This window comes from Balaenoptera acutorostrata, chromosome 5 (genome assembly GCF_949987535.1).
Source record: "Balaenoptera acutorostrata chromosome 5, mBalAcu1.1, whole genome shotgun sequence".
Taxonomy (NCBI): Eukaryota; Metazoa; Chordata; class Mammalia; order Artiodactyla; family Balaenopteridae; genus Balaenoptera; species Balaenoptera acutorostrata.
Genome location: NC_080068.1, coordinates 121,663,654 through 121,680,344, shown reverse-complemented (window position 1 = coordinate 121,680,344; position 16,691 = coordinate 121,663,654). Strand labels below are relative to the sequence as shown.

The 16,691-nt window shown below is 34.4% G+C and overlaps 1 protein-coding gene across 1 annotated transcript in view; it reads right to left on the bottom strand.

The window, feature by feature from the left end:
* The window catches only part of METTL14 (methyltransferase 14, N6-adenosine-methyltransferase subunit), a 32,250-nt gene that overhangs the window by 6,219 nt on the left and 9,340 nt on the right, over positions 1–16,691 (bottom strand). Inside the window, exons 4-10 of the mRNA XM_007172424.2 lie at positions 16,348–16,428; positions 15,898–15,985; positions 11,332–11,422; positions 8,798–8,939; positions 5,079–5,171; positions 2,243–2,359; positions 910–1,120 (exon numbers count right to left, since the gene is read on the bottom strand). Coding sequence (XP_007172486.2) covers positions 910–1,120; positions 2,243–2,359; positions 5,079–5,171; positions 8,798–8,939; positions 11,332–11,422; positions 15,898–15,985; positions 16,348–16,428 — 823 coding nt within the window. The remainder of the gene's footprint in view (positions 1–909; positions 1,121–2,242; positions 2,360–5,078; positions 5,172–8,797; positions 8,940–11,331; positions 11,423–15,897; positions 15,986–16,347; positions 16,429–16,691) is intronic.

The following is a 16,691-nucleotide window of genomic DNA, read 5'->3' as shown; positions in this document are numbered from 1 at the left end:
TTATTTCAACAATACTTTGTAAACAAAAGCTGTGCCCTCTATAAAAGAAAATCCTAGTCCATAATAGATTATTTTCTACTCATTTTTTTTTCAAAATAGTAAATTCACATTATACCGATTTAGTAAAGTGTTAAAATTTTGATGAAACAACATCATGATACATTTAAGGAAAGAAGCCAGGTACTTTAGTTTCTAATAAAGCCAAGATCTGTATTTCACAAAGGTATGGTTTTTTTCTGCAGGATCATTTTATTAGCAGACATTTAGTCCTATCCAAAAAGTCAGTTAAGACATTTGGTTCATGCCAGAAGATACTTGAAATTTAGCCCTATCCAAAACATCCATGAGCAAATTTGGTCCATGCCAAATGGTTCTGGACAGGGCCATATATCAAGGACATTCTGGTGTGGACCAAATATCTTACAGACTTTTTGGACAGGACCAAATGTCCTTTATGCATTTCTTCACTCAACACAATATTTACTCAATAACCTGAATGCTGGGTAGAAAGAAGAGAAAAAGACAATCTTTGCTTTCTATGAGACTCCAAACTAAAGAGACTGACTATAAACATATGCCCAAATGAACCTATAATTCAGATAACGATAAGTGCTATGAAGAAAAAGAAAATAGATTAAAGGGAAAGAGAGCAGTGGGAGGAAGGGAGTGGAGTGGCAAGTTGGCTAATTTAGACAGGGTTGTGAGAAAAGGTCCATCAGGTATTTGAATGATAGGAGAGAGGCCCATGGAAGAGTACTGAGACAAGACTGAGCTTAGCATATCTGAAGTATATAGCAAGAAGAGGAATCAAATATATAAGAATTTTATTTTACATAACACTGTGTGCTCTTTCTTAACATCTATATCCCAAGGAACTATCAAAGTTTTTTTTTCCTCCTGAGGTCTTACCTGGTCGAATTGTACTATCTCTTCCAAATAAATGAAGGCGTCTTCTACCAAGACAAAAATGTTCAATTATATGAAAAATTTCTACAGGCTTTTCTATATTGCCAATTTCAGGTTCTTCTGTGATAATCAAGTCAATGTCAACATTAGCATGAATGAAGTCCCCGTCTGTGCTACGCTTAACAGTTCCTTTGATTCCCATAAGGCAATGTTCCTAAATAACAATAAGAGCAGAACAATTAATCTCTTTTCATCAACAGTCATATTTCATAACAGTTTACATTTCTGATGTTCCCCAATTCCAAAACAATCCTCATTTCTCTGAATCTTTGGGATACAGGTCTATGGGCAAAAACACAAAAGGAAAAACCTGGATCTCTGGATCTGAGAAGACTGCCAGGGAAACTAGACATTAGAGTATTAAACTTGGGGACATGACATTTTAGAATTGAGTCAACAACCGTAGAATCTTTTCCTATGCAACCCTTGATAATAACTTGTCTTCAGCAGTTATGGGCATGGCACTTGACCTTGGAATCTTAAAATGATGTTATACTGGGCCTCACATGACCCAAGATCAAAACTATATATAAGGTATAAGCCTTTTCATATGGAGAGGACTTTAAGCATGGATACAGACTTATAAATACTCAACATAAGTAAATGTGAAAATCAAACGATTTCCTTTTTTGTTGTTTGTTTTTTGACCTCTATTTAATCTGGATGACAGAGTATGATTTAAATAAATTTAATCTCACTTGACTCCATGAACCAATAATAGCAAGGATGGCTAAGATTCCCTTCAAACAGAATTTCTAGTCCAGGAAAGACTTTAAAAAGACTCTCCACCAGAGGCTCCCTGAAGAGTGAAAGACTGGAGGACAAACTGTTAAACCCTGATAACTAGCTGTGCAGTCCTCTGAAGCAGAGGTTCTCAGTGGTTCTTGTTCAGGTTCTTATGTAGAAAAAGAGAAAGGAAGGTGAAAGAAATATTCATCTAAGCTGGCCAGCTATGAGTCTTGCTGCCATTTCTTTTCTCTGAGCATAGAGAAAGGAAAAAAATCTCAGGGTCAGAAGTACTAAAAGCCCATATCTGACTCAGAATTACAGCAGTTTACGATATACAGGAATACCTTCTCCAGCACAGTATAGGTTGATCTGAGTGAATAAAATATTTTAAAATTAACTTGGATGTATTACTTTAATGCTCAATGCCATTTGCACAAGTCAAAGAGAAGGACCTTTCCACCAAAATTAATTAAACAGTATATAGTCATTTGGAAAAGCTTGAGAGAAAATAATGAAAATAAAGAAAACAAAACAGTAAAGGCAATACCTTTGTTCTCTGGAAGACAGCCTTTGGATCTAAAGTCTTAGTCTTCCCAGGATTGTTTTTATTGGTTTTAATCCAACAAATATCTTCACATCTTCTGTAACCCCACTTACGTAAACACTAGAAATGAAAGAATTTTTTAAAAAATCCTTAGCTAAAAGAAATAAACAATACTTAAAATAACCAACCAGCATTAAAAACTTCCTAGAGGTTTGAGACATTAAATTCCAAGGCATCACAGTAATTTTGTCTTTGTGCAGAAATAGAAAAAAAGAAATACTAGTCTTTAAATATACAGCCATTATACAGAATACACATATACCTTCTGAATATTAATATACAATTGATATCAAAACATAGAAAGGATTACATAATACTCTGATTCTTTAATACTTCCTTCTACTGTCATCAACAGAAAGTTTTAAATCATAAGAAAACTCAGTCCCTCTTTAATCAGAAAATAATTCAAAAGATAATTCTGAATAAATGGGCCACACTCTTCAAAATGTTAAGGTCATGAAAGATAAGAAAAACTAAGAAAGTCTTCCAGATAAAAGAAGATTGAAGAGACATGAAAACTGATGACACTGAGTGATCCTAAGACCAGAGAAAAATTATTTTTACTATATAGATGTTATAAGTGGGACAACTGCAAAAACTGTCTTATTGAGAATAGTATCTAAACAGTGTTAATTTTATGATGCTAATAATTGTACTCTTATTATATAAGAAAATGACCTTATCTTTCAGAAATATAACTGAAGCACTTAGGGGGAAAGGGACATTATGTCTAGAATGTACTCTGAAATGGGGGAGGGAAAAAGGGAAAGAATGAAAAAGAGTGAAAGAGAGAGTGAGGGGGAGAGGAGAATAAAAAAGTAAATGTGAACATTTGAGCTTCTGGGTGAATGGTAAATGTGGATTGTTGCATAATTTTTAGAACTTTTCTGTAAGACTGAAGTTATTTTGAAATAAAATGTCTTAAAATCAGAAAAAGAACAAAAGATAATTTTGTTCCTTCCACCTCAACTTTCTATCCTCTGACAAAGCTAAAAACTGTTGAAAATGTTCTAACTGATAACTTCTTTCCAAATTAGAGTCTTATAAAATGTTACTTTTATGATTTAATACTAAACCTCAAAAATTCAAAGACTTAAAATTGTTCTTATATTTCTTTATTGGGTAAAACTTTACTTTCATCTTTATGTAATCTAGACAATAGAGAGATTTGAACCTTAGTGTCCTAGAATCTGTTATATATGAACATATAACAAATACTAAGTGAATACTCAGAGTGGCATTTTGAGGCCCACCATATGTAGGTGTTGGCTAGCTGCTGGGAAAAAAAACATGAATAAGATATAGTCCTTACCCCTAGTTGATTAAGAGCAAAGTAGGGGGAAATAAGTAAATTGTGCAGTACAATATTGTTGGTACTATGATCAAGTACAAATAGAGATGTAGTGGAGCATAAAATATACGCACTTTCCAGGAATGCTCTTACTGTATATACCGAGATACACCACAAAATGAAACTTAGATTTTTAATTTAAAATCTCAAAACTCAAGATCAGTATCTGTTCCTGTTGCCAAATATCTGTTTTGCACTGCATTAAATATCACAAGGGCCTAAATCCAACATGCCCTAATCAACTTAGCACACGCTCATGAGTATTTATCATGCTAAATTATTTTTGTAATCATTTGGAGCCAAAATCTGCTTTCACCAATATGATAAATTGCTGCATAAACAAATAGATAAAACCTCCTAATCAATTTCAACCTAATTTGGGGGGTGGGAGAAAAGCCTAAAGCCAGACATTAGAGCTAAAAAAGGTAAATACCAATATACCTATAAAAACATACAGTATGTCTCTATTTTCTTAGATTTTCTATAGCATCTTAGGGAGGTGCCAGCAATAAAACAGATACCCTATATACAGTTACAGTCTTACCATGGAGTTAATAAATGACAGAAGCAACGATGTTATCCAACAGTCTCAAACTTGCTATTTATACAAAGAATACAAAAGCAATTGCAGAATTTCAGGGTTTGAGAACAAATTCATCTCAATATAATCCTACTTAAATTCTTCACCTGTCAAACCTCCTAAAATTACCAGGATTTAAATGAGATCATAGGCAGTAGATCAAGTAATATTTCCTAAAAATGGAAAGTATTATCCAATAACAAGTGAGGTAACTGAAACACACAAGAGTAAATATCTCTTTACCCAAAGTTTCACTGTTCGACATCAGAATTGAGACCAGAACTAGCCGCAATGCTTCCATTATAAAAAAGCTTTATTATTTTGTTTCCATTTAGAAATCCAAAATACTCCAATCAAAAAACCAAAAAAAGTTCTGAAATACAATAAATATAAGGTACTTAAATTGAGATGTTATAACTTCTTTCTCACTCTCATGCATTCATTCAAACTATGTGCTCCAGATGCTGTTATTTTTCCAATTTGATTTGGCTTCCATTTGGAATTCAGGAGTTAATGCTATTCAGAAGAATACTTTTTAGCTACTAATAATGAACAGTAAATGACACTAAGCGGCTTGCTTTTGCTGCAGTTCAGTTTCAAATCTCTAAACTATTCTCTTCTTGCAGTTGTAATAAATCATATTTTGATTTATTCACCCCTAATGCTAGTTAACTAAGGGGTACTGCCTTTTGCACATTCTTTTTTAAACATTTTTTTCTTCTGAATATTTTAGTACTGGTCAAGAAACAAAGGACAAAATAACATTAATCTTCAAACTTCTTATGCAACATATTGTGTTATTTTTTTCTTATGAATTTAAAAAACCACTTAAAAAAACACCATCTTACCACTCTTCCAAGGTCCAATCCCTCCCCAGAACCACACCAGAGAAAAATAAATGATCGAGGTGCTGCAATCTCATCAATTTCCAACTTCATGATCTGTAAGAAATCAAACCAATATTGCATAGAAGCATTTTGTTTCCCATTCATCCTAAATCCAAAAGAACAACCATTGAGATTTATCAGGACTTACAGCAAATGTGTTCTTTAAATGTACTAATTTTCATTAGGAAATACAATGGAAAATAAATTTTATCCTTAAAACTTGTTCTTCTGGTTTTTTAGTCCCTATTAAGACAACACACGCAGATGCACACATGCACATACACTTGATTTTATATGGAAAGAGTTTACAGGAAACCATATTTATAGAATTACAGAATTTTATAAGTTATGGCTTGAGAGCAACCTGTTACCATTTACAGAAAAAGAAACTGAAAAGGGATTAAATTACCCCAAAGATAGGGGCAAAATTAAAACATAAGCACAAATGTCTGGGGGAGGACTTGGTTTCCAGTAGAACAGTTCTAAATAAAATAAATCAATGTACACATTTCAGTATAATGACTAAGTCTGAAATGTCACAAACAATAGACTATAATTGTTTGCTTTGTATTTGTTAAGTGTGTCAATTTTTTAAAAAGTTCTGCAATAATTAAATCTCTAAATTGGGGAAATACCATATACTTGTATAAATGACTACAAAAGCAACCATTTTACATGGTATTCCTTTTCTTTTAGCTTCCTGTCACAGTTAAGAAGTTCCAGAGACAACGGTTCAAGCAAATATTTATTAGTTTCATGTATTAAGAAAATCTTAACTTCTACCTGAGTGGATCATAACCACATCATCTATAATTTATCTAGGTGAAAAAACATTATTTGACAGTGATAATGGAAAAAAAATTACAATAGGCATAAACCTATTCAGTTTTATACTTCCGACTTTAAGTCTTGATATCTCATCTAATATTCTCATAGGAATATGAATTAAAATAAATACGTAATACACACACACATGTATTCCTACAAACGTCTATACATGGGATAGTTAAAGAGAAGTGATGGCACACATCAGTGGAGAACATTAAGCAAATTACTCTCTTGACATTACAATTATAAATGCTAAATGTTGGTATTTTTAGAAAGTGCTTATATTCTTAAACAAAACACACTGGCCTCTACTGACTCTCTAATGTGAAAAAGAATACCTGTGAAACCCGAATGCTTTTCTTATTTATACTTTATTTATATTAGCTACTGGCACTTTCTTTAAGGTATTATCACATAAACGTTAAGAGCTTAGGGCTCTGGGGCCAGACAAAACTTTTCAATATGCGTATAAAATGGAATTCCTTTATTTCAAAAACTCTGTTAGTTTATCATATATAATTGAAGCTCCTGTACCTTCACTGACCAAACCTTAGAGATTGGCTAGAGAAAATAAAGTTCAACCTAACCACTAATCATAGACATAATAAGATTAATTTTTCAATTTTCTTTTGACTAAATTGACAAAGATTGTTTTATCTTATTAATCAATTTTGATGAGGATATGGTGAAATAGATATTTCTTAAACACTACTAGAAGGAATGTAAATTTGTGCAACCTATCTGGAAAACTTCTCAGCGATAAATATCAAGAGCATTACATCTTTAACCTTAAGTTTTGGGGATACTATATACTGTATACTTTTCTGTGTTTCAACAATAAACACAGATTACACTTATCAGAGGAAAGGAAAAACTTTTGTAAAGTAAAATAAAATAAAAATAAAATAAATAAAATTGCCAGAGGTACTGAAGCTGAAAGGAAAAGCTTCAAGGAAGAAACACTGAAGTTATTACATCTTGAAAAGTAAGTAATATTAACAATAGTTAACAATTATTAACTCGGAAGAAGACGTGCAAGGATTCAAAGCAGTTTTCTATGGAACAGCAGTCTAGAATTTCAGTCCTTTACCTTCCCTGCCTCTCCTGTGTTCAGTGCTCCTGATCACACTCTCCTCCTCAAAATTCCCTATTCCCTTGGTTTCCGTGACATTCATACTCTCTTGGTTCACCTCATTCATCTTTGACCCATTCTTTTCACATCTCTTTTATAATGTGCCTCTTAAATGTAAGTTTCCTGAGGATTTACAGTAAAGCCACACTGTATCTTAATTGAGACACTATCTCAAGACAAGTTCATTTATTCTCATAGGTTTATTGTGCTAACCCTTTAAAATCTGTATTTTGAGATGATCAGATCTGTCTTTTAAGTTTCATACTCTAATTACAACCTCTACTTGAATGTCTCACATACACCTCTAAATCAACACATTCAGTATTATCTAATCCCTCTAATCCTGTTACTCTTCTTAAATTGACTCCCTCAGCTGGTGATAACGCAACCCATTTATCCAAAGACTCAAACTCCTGAGTCTTCCTTTACTCTTCCCCTCTTCCCAATCACTAGATCTCACCAGATGTATCTACAAAACATTACTGAATTTATCACCTCCTTTCTATTCTTATTACCATCACCCTACATCAGGGTCCCTTCATCTCCTAACTAGACTACTGCAACGGTCTTCTATCTGCTCTCCCCTCTCCAGACTTCATTTTCCCTAGTCCATCCTCCTCTACACACTAATCTGACCATTTTACTAAACTGGTTAAAGCCCTTCAAAGACTCCTTAATGCCTTTAGGCATTAAGCTAAGCTTCTAAGAAGACAAGTCCAAGCTTCTAAGAAGACAGCATCTCAAGACAGTCCCAACCTGTGTTCCAACATCAACCTACACACAGACCTCCCTCACCCATCTCTCTGCCTCCATCCCTTCTGCTCTTGCTGTTCCTTCTGCTTGGAATCCCTAATCCACCCTTTTCTTCAGCTGGCCAATTCCAGCTAATCTATCCATTCATACTGTTCATGTGTCACCTCCTCTTTGTTTATGTCCCCCAGCTTCCTCAGCTTGGTCAGTTTTTCTCAGATCACCTTATGCAGTCCTCTACTATTGAACTAACAATATGATAATGCAATTAACTGTTTAGGTAATTGTTTATTTTATCCCATTAAACTGTGTGCCCCTTAAGGCCAAATACTAAGTCTTATTCATCTTTGAATCTCCAGTACCCAGTTGCCTAGTACAAAGTGGTGCTCAATAAATATGTGTTATTTCTGTTACTGATCAGTAAAAACAGATTACTTTATGTAACTAACTGAAGCTATCAGCTTGTTCAATTTTATTCAGGAAAATATAACATTATCACAATTATATAATACTGAATTATATCACAATTATATAATACATATGCCCCTTAAATCTATTATACTGTAAGTTCTTTAAAGAGTAGAAATTATGTTTGTGTGTGTGTGTGTCCCCGTGTGTGTGTACATATACTCTGATGTTTACTAAAACTAACCAAATATGGAATGTTATCAACCATTCAATCTGTTTTTAGACTTATTTCTAGCTATACATCCAAGGACTCTAAGACTGGAATTGTGAGTCTTCCACAGACGATTTACTCACTACCTACTCAACTTCTGCCTCAAAAAGACAAACCAGACTAATTATAGTATTTGTTAATGTACCTTAGACCTTCAACCATAATATATACTATAAATCTATATTTACAATTCCTAAAAAAGTAGGAATATTTGTAATATTACTTTCTGACCAGACATATATTTATTTGAAAAATAAATAATTCATTACAATGTACAAAGTTTGATCATACATCATCCCAAGTCCAGCATTTTTCATTAGCAGTGATGCCAGTCTCTCTGTAATATTCTTCTAAAGGGGGTTCAAGAAGAATCACATCAAATTTGGGTGTTAGTTCTCTGATGTCAAAGGCTTCTATATCTGCTTGTAAGTACCTATTTGATTAAAGCATAAAATGTAAGAGATTTTCAAATACTTTACAGATGGTAATGAAAGAAATTTCTTAAATATTTCCTAAACACTATTTACAAAGTCACCATGAGCTAATTACTGAATACCTTTTTATGGAGGAGTATCCTTCCTCAGTACTGGTAAACCATCTACCAGTGCTCTTCCCGAGGAAACGGATACACTCACACTACAAAGTAAAATCACAGTCCCACACGAACATCCAAAATACAAACTTCTCTCATTTCTCATATTGAAAATCCATACTCAGATATGAGTGTCTGAGCCCCTTTCCATTATCATCTTAATATTCCAAAGAATACCATATTACTTTTTCCACAATTGTTAAGTTAGTAAAACTATTTGTTAGTAAGTTTTAAATTCCTCCCTCTAAAAAAGTTTCTAAAAATGGACATAATTTTCTTTCATTAGTTTGTGCCTTAGTAATATTGTTTAACTCTTTTCTAGCTACTTAGTATAAATTACTACTAGCCTTTACTTAATGGTTATTTCCACATAGTAAGAAAGTATTTTAAATATAAATATAAAATACTTTAAATGTAAGAGTATTTTTAAATAGGATGAATATTAGTCTGCTAAAATTTTCGCCACAAACTCAGACTTCTTTGTGGTTCTTCTAATCATTAACAGTATACATTTTAGCAAACTGTTAAATGTACAAAATGTTCAAAGTAAGCTAAATATGAAATAAACAGTCTCCAATTTCAAAGACCTTAAACACATTTTTTTAGGGAAACATTAGTCTGTTTAGCAAAGGTTAAAATGAACTTTTGTATTCCAAAATGTTAATAGCATCTCTGGTTGCTGAGTTATAATTAACTTTCATTTTCTTACTTTCCCTAAGTTTTCTAACTTTCTTCAATAAATAAATTTTGAGAAGAAAAGTCATTTAAAAACATTTTAAGATAGTCAGGAATACAACAAATATGATTTTCTAAGAAAAAAAATTTAAATTAGTAATTTAAAGTAAATTATCTAGAAAACTGAAAATAAATTAAATGAGAACCTACTGTGTACTCAGCACTGCAGTTTCAAACTAATATATATTACTATACAGAAGAAAGAGAGTGCGTTAACCTTACAAAGATGGTGAATTTTTTGGAGAAAAGGGAACACTCTTGCACTGTTGGTGGGAATGTAAATTGATACAGCCACTATGGAGAACAGTATGGAGGTTCCTTAAAAAACTGAAAATAGAACTACCATATGACCCAGCAATCCCACTACTGGGCATATACCCTGAGAAAACCATAATTCAAAAAGAGTCATGTGGGCTTCCCTGGTGGCACAGTGGTTGAGAATCTGCCTGCCAATGCAGGGGACACGGGTTCGAGCCCTGGTCTGGGAAGATCCCACATGCCGTGGAGCAACTGGGCCCATGAGCCACAATTACTGAGCCTGCGCGTCTGGGCCTGTGCTCCGCAACAAGAGAGGCTGCGATAGTGAGAGGCGCGGTGCGCGCACCACGATGAAGAGTGGCCCCCGCTTGCCACAACTAGAGAAAGCCCTAGCACAGAAACGAAGACCCAACACAGCCATAAATAAATAAATAAATAAATAAATAAATAAATAAAAAAGAGTCATGTACCAAAATGTTCATTGCAGCTCTATTTACAATAGCCAGGACATGGAAGCAACCTAAGTGTCCATCAACAGATGAATGGATAAAGAAGATGTGGCACATATATACAGTGGAATATTACTCAGCCATGAAATGAAACGAAATTGAGTTATCTGTAGTGAGGTGGATGGAGTTAGAGTCTGTCATACAGAGTGAAGTAAGTCAGAAAGAGAAAAACAAATACCGTATGCTAACACATATATATGGAATCTAAGGAAAAAAAAAAAAGGTCATGAAGAACCTAGTGGCAAGACGGGAATAAAGACACAGACCTACTAGAGAATGGACTTGAGAATATGGGGAAGGGGAGGGGTGAGATGTAACAGGGTGAGAGAGTGGCATGGACATATATACACTACCAAATGTAAAATAGATAGCTAGTGGGAAGCAGCTGCATAGCACAGGGAGATCAGCTCGGTGCTTTGTGACCACCTAGAGGGGTGGGATAGGGAGGGTGGGAGGGAGGGAGATGCAAGAGGGAAGAGATATGGGAACATAAGTATAACTGATTCACTTTGTTATAAAGCAGAAACTAACACACCATTGTAAAGCAATTATACTCCAATAAAGATGTTTAAAAAAAAATGTATAAATGGTCAATATGTTAATGTTTTCAATAAATCCATAAAATACAGAAGAAAAAAAAAGATGGCGAATTTTTTTCAAACAGAAAAGAGGTTCCATAATAAAAAGACTAATATTTTAAGGCTGAGTTGGGAACAAAAAACCCCACTTACATAGGAGGAGTGTTAGATTTAGCTATTAACTCATCCTTCAGCCTGATGAGCTCCCTCAGTTTAGGGTATTCTTCAAATCTGTCAGCCAAACCTGAAGAGGAAACAGAGTAAATTCCAAATTTCAATACAAAGGAACATCAGTGCATTCAGACGTGACGAGCCTGCACAGAACAAAGCAATACACAACCACCTCTTCATCTGCACATCCTTTTAAAAAAGTCTGAGGACTTTTAAGCAATGCATATATACATTTTATATACCCAGTGACCCTAATCCCACATGCAGGCAAACTCCCAGATGTTCTAAAGCCCAGATCAAGTCAATTAACCATTTAATTTCTCAAATTTATTAAATTAACTAACCTGCTTATAGCATCAAATTTAGCCATTCTGTTCTCAGGAAAAGAAAATTTTTTCTCTCAATCATGCTTTTTTCGTTTTCTTTTTACTAAAAAAAGTCTTTCTCCCAAAGAATCTAGTGATTGTTAAAATTTTTACTTAGTTTCTTAGACAGTTACCCAAAGCAGAGAAAATGAGGATTTCTTTTCTTTACTACTGATGATCTTAAATTAAGTGGCTACACTTTATGGACACAATCCCTCTTAAATTTTAAGTATTGCTGACTATAGTCAACAGTATTGCTGACTACAGACAATTTGCTATACAGCAGATCTACAGAAAAAATTTATCTTGCATAACTGAAATTTTATACCAATTGAACAACAACTCCCCATTTTCCTCTCTCTAGCCCGACAATCACTGCTGCATTCTCTGCTTCTATGAGATTGACTATATTCCAGGTACCTCATAAAAGTGTTATGTATTTATATACACATACTATTTTAGGTACCTCTATAAGTGCATGCATATTTGCCATCCTGTGACTGGCCTATTTCACTTACCATTATCATAACTTTTTGTGCTACATCTAAATTTTGCCTGTGAAAACATTAAAATCAGTTTCTACATGTTGCTTACAAACAAGAAAGGAAAAAATAAATTGGATTACATCAAAATTAAAATTTTTGTGTTGCAAATGGTACCAACAAGAAAGTGAAAAGACAGGAATTCCCTGGCAGTCCGGTGGTTAGGACTCTGCGCTCTCACTGCCAAGGGCGTGGGTTCAATCCCTGGTCGGGGAACTAAGATCCCGCAAGCCGCAGTGTGCCCAAAAGAAAGACAACCCACAGAATGGGAGAAAATATTTGCAAATCATACATCTGATAAAGGACTTGTACTGAGAATATATAAACAACTCTTACAATATAATAATAAAAAGACAAATTATCAATTAAAAAATAAGCAGGGTTTAGACATCTCTCTAAAGTAGGTATTTAAGTGGAAAAAATAAGCATAGGAAAAGATTCTTAATATCATTAGTCACTAGGGAAATGTAGATCAAAACCGCAATGAAATACTACTTCATACCACTAGGATGGCTATAATTAAAAAGACATAATAAAATGTCAAGGGTGGTAAGAAACTGGAAGCCTCACATATTGTTGGTAGGAATGTAAATGGTACAGCTGCTCTGAAAAACATTTGGGCAGTTCCTCAAAAAGTTAAACATAGAATTACCACATGACCCAGCAATTCCACTCCCAGGTATATACCGAAGAGAAATGAAAGCATACATTCACACAAAAGCTTTACATGAATATTCACAGCAGCAGAGTTTATAACAATCAAAAAGTGGAAACAACACAAATGAATAGATAAATGAAATGTGGTATGTACATACAATGGAATATTTGGCAATAAAAAGAAATGAAGTACTGATAATATGCTGCAACATCAATGGCCCCTGAAAACATGTTAAGTGAAAAAAGCCCAGTCACAAAATATCACATATTGTATGAGTCCAATTATATGAAATGTCTAGAATAGGCAAACTGATAGAGACAATAGTCAATTAATGATTACTTAAGGCTGGGGGGCAACTGTGGGAGAAGGAATAGGAATTGACTGCTAATGAGTACTGAATTTCTTTAGGGGAGATGAAAATGTTCTAAGGATGTGGAGAAAGGGGACTTGTACACTGTTGGTAGGAATGTAAATCGGTGCAGCCACTGTGGAAAACAGTATGGAGGTTTCTCAAAAAAACTAAAAATAGAACTACCACATGATCCAGCAACTCCATTCCTGGGTATACATCCGAAGAAAATGAAAACACTAATTCAAAAAGATACACGCACCCCAATGTTCTTAGCAGCATTATTTACAATAGCCAAGAAATGGAAGCAACCTAAGTGTCCAGCAAAGGTAAATGGATAAAGACAATGTGCTACATATATATATATATATATATACACACACACACACACACACACACATACAATGTGGTGTATACACACACACACACACACAATTACTACTCAGCCATAAAAAAAAAGTGAAATTTTGCCTTTTGCAAAACATGGATGGATTGGAGGGTGTTATGCTTAGTGAAATAAGTCAGACAGAGAAAGACAAATACTGTATATTATCACTTATACGTGGAATCTAAAAAATAAAACTAGTGAATATAACAAAAAAGAAACAGACTCACAGATAAAGAGAAGAAACTAGTGGTTACCAGGGGGAGAGGGAAATGGGGAGAGCAAAATAGGGGGAGGGGATTAAGAAGTACAAACTTCTATGTAGGGCTTCCCTGGTGGTGCAGTGGTTAAGAATCTGCCTGCCAATGCAGGGGACATGGGTTCAAGCCCTGGTCCAGGAAGATCCCACATGCCGCGGAGCAACTAAGCCCGTGCACCACAACTACTGAGCCTGCACTCTAGAGCCTGCGAGCCACAACTACTGAAGCTCACGTGCCTAGAGCATGTGCTCCGCAACAAGAGAAGCCATCGCAATGAGAAGACGGCACACCGCAATGAGGAGTGGCCCCACTCTCCGCAACCAGAGAAAAGCCCACGTGCAGCAACGAAGCCCCAACATGGCCAAAAATAAAATAAATAAGATAAAATAAATTTATTTAAAAATATATATATAAAATAAAATTTAAAAAAAAACTTCTATGTATATAATAAATAAGCTACAAGGATATATTGTAGTACAGCAGAGAAAATACAGCCAATATTTTATAATAACTATAAATGGAATATAATCTTTAATAATTGTAAACCACTATTTGTACACCCAAAACTTATATAATATTGTAAATTGACGATACCTCAATTTTTAAAAAAAGTTCTAAAATTAGATTGTGGCAATGGTTGCACAAATCTATAGATATTCTTAAAAAACTGAATTATATTCTTTAAATGGGTGAACTGTATAGTACATGAATTATCTCAGTCAAGCTGTTTTTTTAAAATGTAGGGATAATGCCTTTGGTAAGCTTATCGGTAGACTGGACACAGCTGAGAAAAGATTCTGAGCTTGATGATATCTCAATGGAAACCTCTAAAACTGAAAAGTAAATAGAACAAAAATTGGAGGAAAAAAAAAAAAAAGCCGGACTGTATACGGAATGTGGGATAACTACAAAAGGTATAATGTGTAATGGAAATATAAGAAGGAGAAAAAACAGAAAGAGGAACAGAAGAAATATTTGAAATAATAATGACTGAGAATTTTCCCAAAATAATGTCAGACATCAAACCCCAAAGCAAACAAAACCCAGCTATACCTACACACGTCATTTTCAAACTACAGAAAATCAAAGCTAACGAATAAATTCTGAAAGAAACCAGAAAAAAAAAAAATACCAAACCTATTGAGGAACAAAGTTAAGAATTATACCCAACTTCTCAGAAACAAGCAAGCAAGAAGAGGGTGAAGTAAAATACTTAAAGTGTTGAAAGAAAGAAAACACCAATCTAGAATTCTGTATTTTGCAAAATTAATCTTTCAAAAGTAAAGGAAAAATAAAGACTTTCTCAGGCAAACAAAAACTGACCGAATTTGTTGCCAACAGGCCTGCCCTGAAAGAAATGTTAAAAGAAATTCTTTAGAGAAAAGGAAAATAATATAAGTAAGAGAATCAGATTTGCATAAAGAAAGGAAGAGCATCGAAGGAATAAATGAAGGCAAAATAAAAATGAGGGATAGTGGGCTTCCCTGGTGGCGCAGTGGTTGAGAATCTGCCTGCCAATGCAGGGGACACGGGTTCGAGCCCTGGTCTGGGAAGATCCCACATGCCGCAGAGCAACCAGGCCCGTGAGCCACAATTACTGAGCCTGCGCGTCTGGAGCCTGTGCTCCGCAACAAGAGAGGCCGTGATAGTGAGAGGCCCGCGCACTGCGATGAAGAGTGGCCCCCACTTGCCGCAACTAGAGAAAGCCCTCGCACGGAAACGAAGACCCAGCACAGCCATAAATAAATAAATAATAATAAAAAAAAAATGAGGGATAGTTACAGAACCAAAATGAAGGGAAGATGGAAGGAAGAAGGAAAAAAGTAACACTGCTTGATGGAAAAAGAGAGTGGACTAGAAGAACTAAGAATGGAAAGGGGAAGCCCAGCCAGGAAAAATAATTTTGTTAGAAATAAACCACAAAATGGATAAATTACATGCATGTAATCAACAGCTAGCAACAGCATATTCCCAACAAATCTGACATACCTACATCTCTGATGAAATTTTGAGGTCTATGTCCGGTGTCTACAAAATGTTGGCAGTAATCATTATGGGGATTTAAACTCTGTGTTCCCTAAAGAAAACATCAAAATTAAATTAATAGCACTCGCTCTGATGGCAGATACACTAACTCTGTACTTTATTTTTTATTATGAGGACATACAAAATATAAGTTAATTGACATTAAAAAAACCAGAAAACATCACTATTAAAATAATAGTATTACAATTCAGTATCTACAGACATTAATAAAGCATTATCTCATCCTAAATAGCCAAGCATCAGAAGAATATTTCATGAATAATTTTAAATCACCTTTATTTTATAATAATGATCCCTCAATAACTGAAAAAATCTTGAAAACAAGTATTTAAAATCTTTTCAGGCATAGAGCTAAAATGTGAACAGTTATGGACTTGAAAATTATTTATTTACCTTAAGAAAAGTACTAGAATCTTTGTAAATCTCTTCTTCATATGGCAAATTCTCATCCTCCTGTTGCATTTCTAATTCATCCTTGGAAAAGGAAGTATACATTTTATGTATAAGAGGAGTATCTTACATATTATGATATCTCGAGTATTAAGACTCATATAAATATTTTCTTTCCCTAAGATACAATAAAGTTTTCAAATTACTGTTAAAGTCAAACATTGAAGTCAGGACTTCCCTGGTGGTCCAGTGGTTAAGAATCCGCATTCTAATACAGGGGATGCAGGTTGGATCCCTGGTCGGGGAACTAAGATCCCATGTGCCGTGGGGAACTAAGATCCCACATG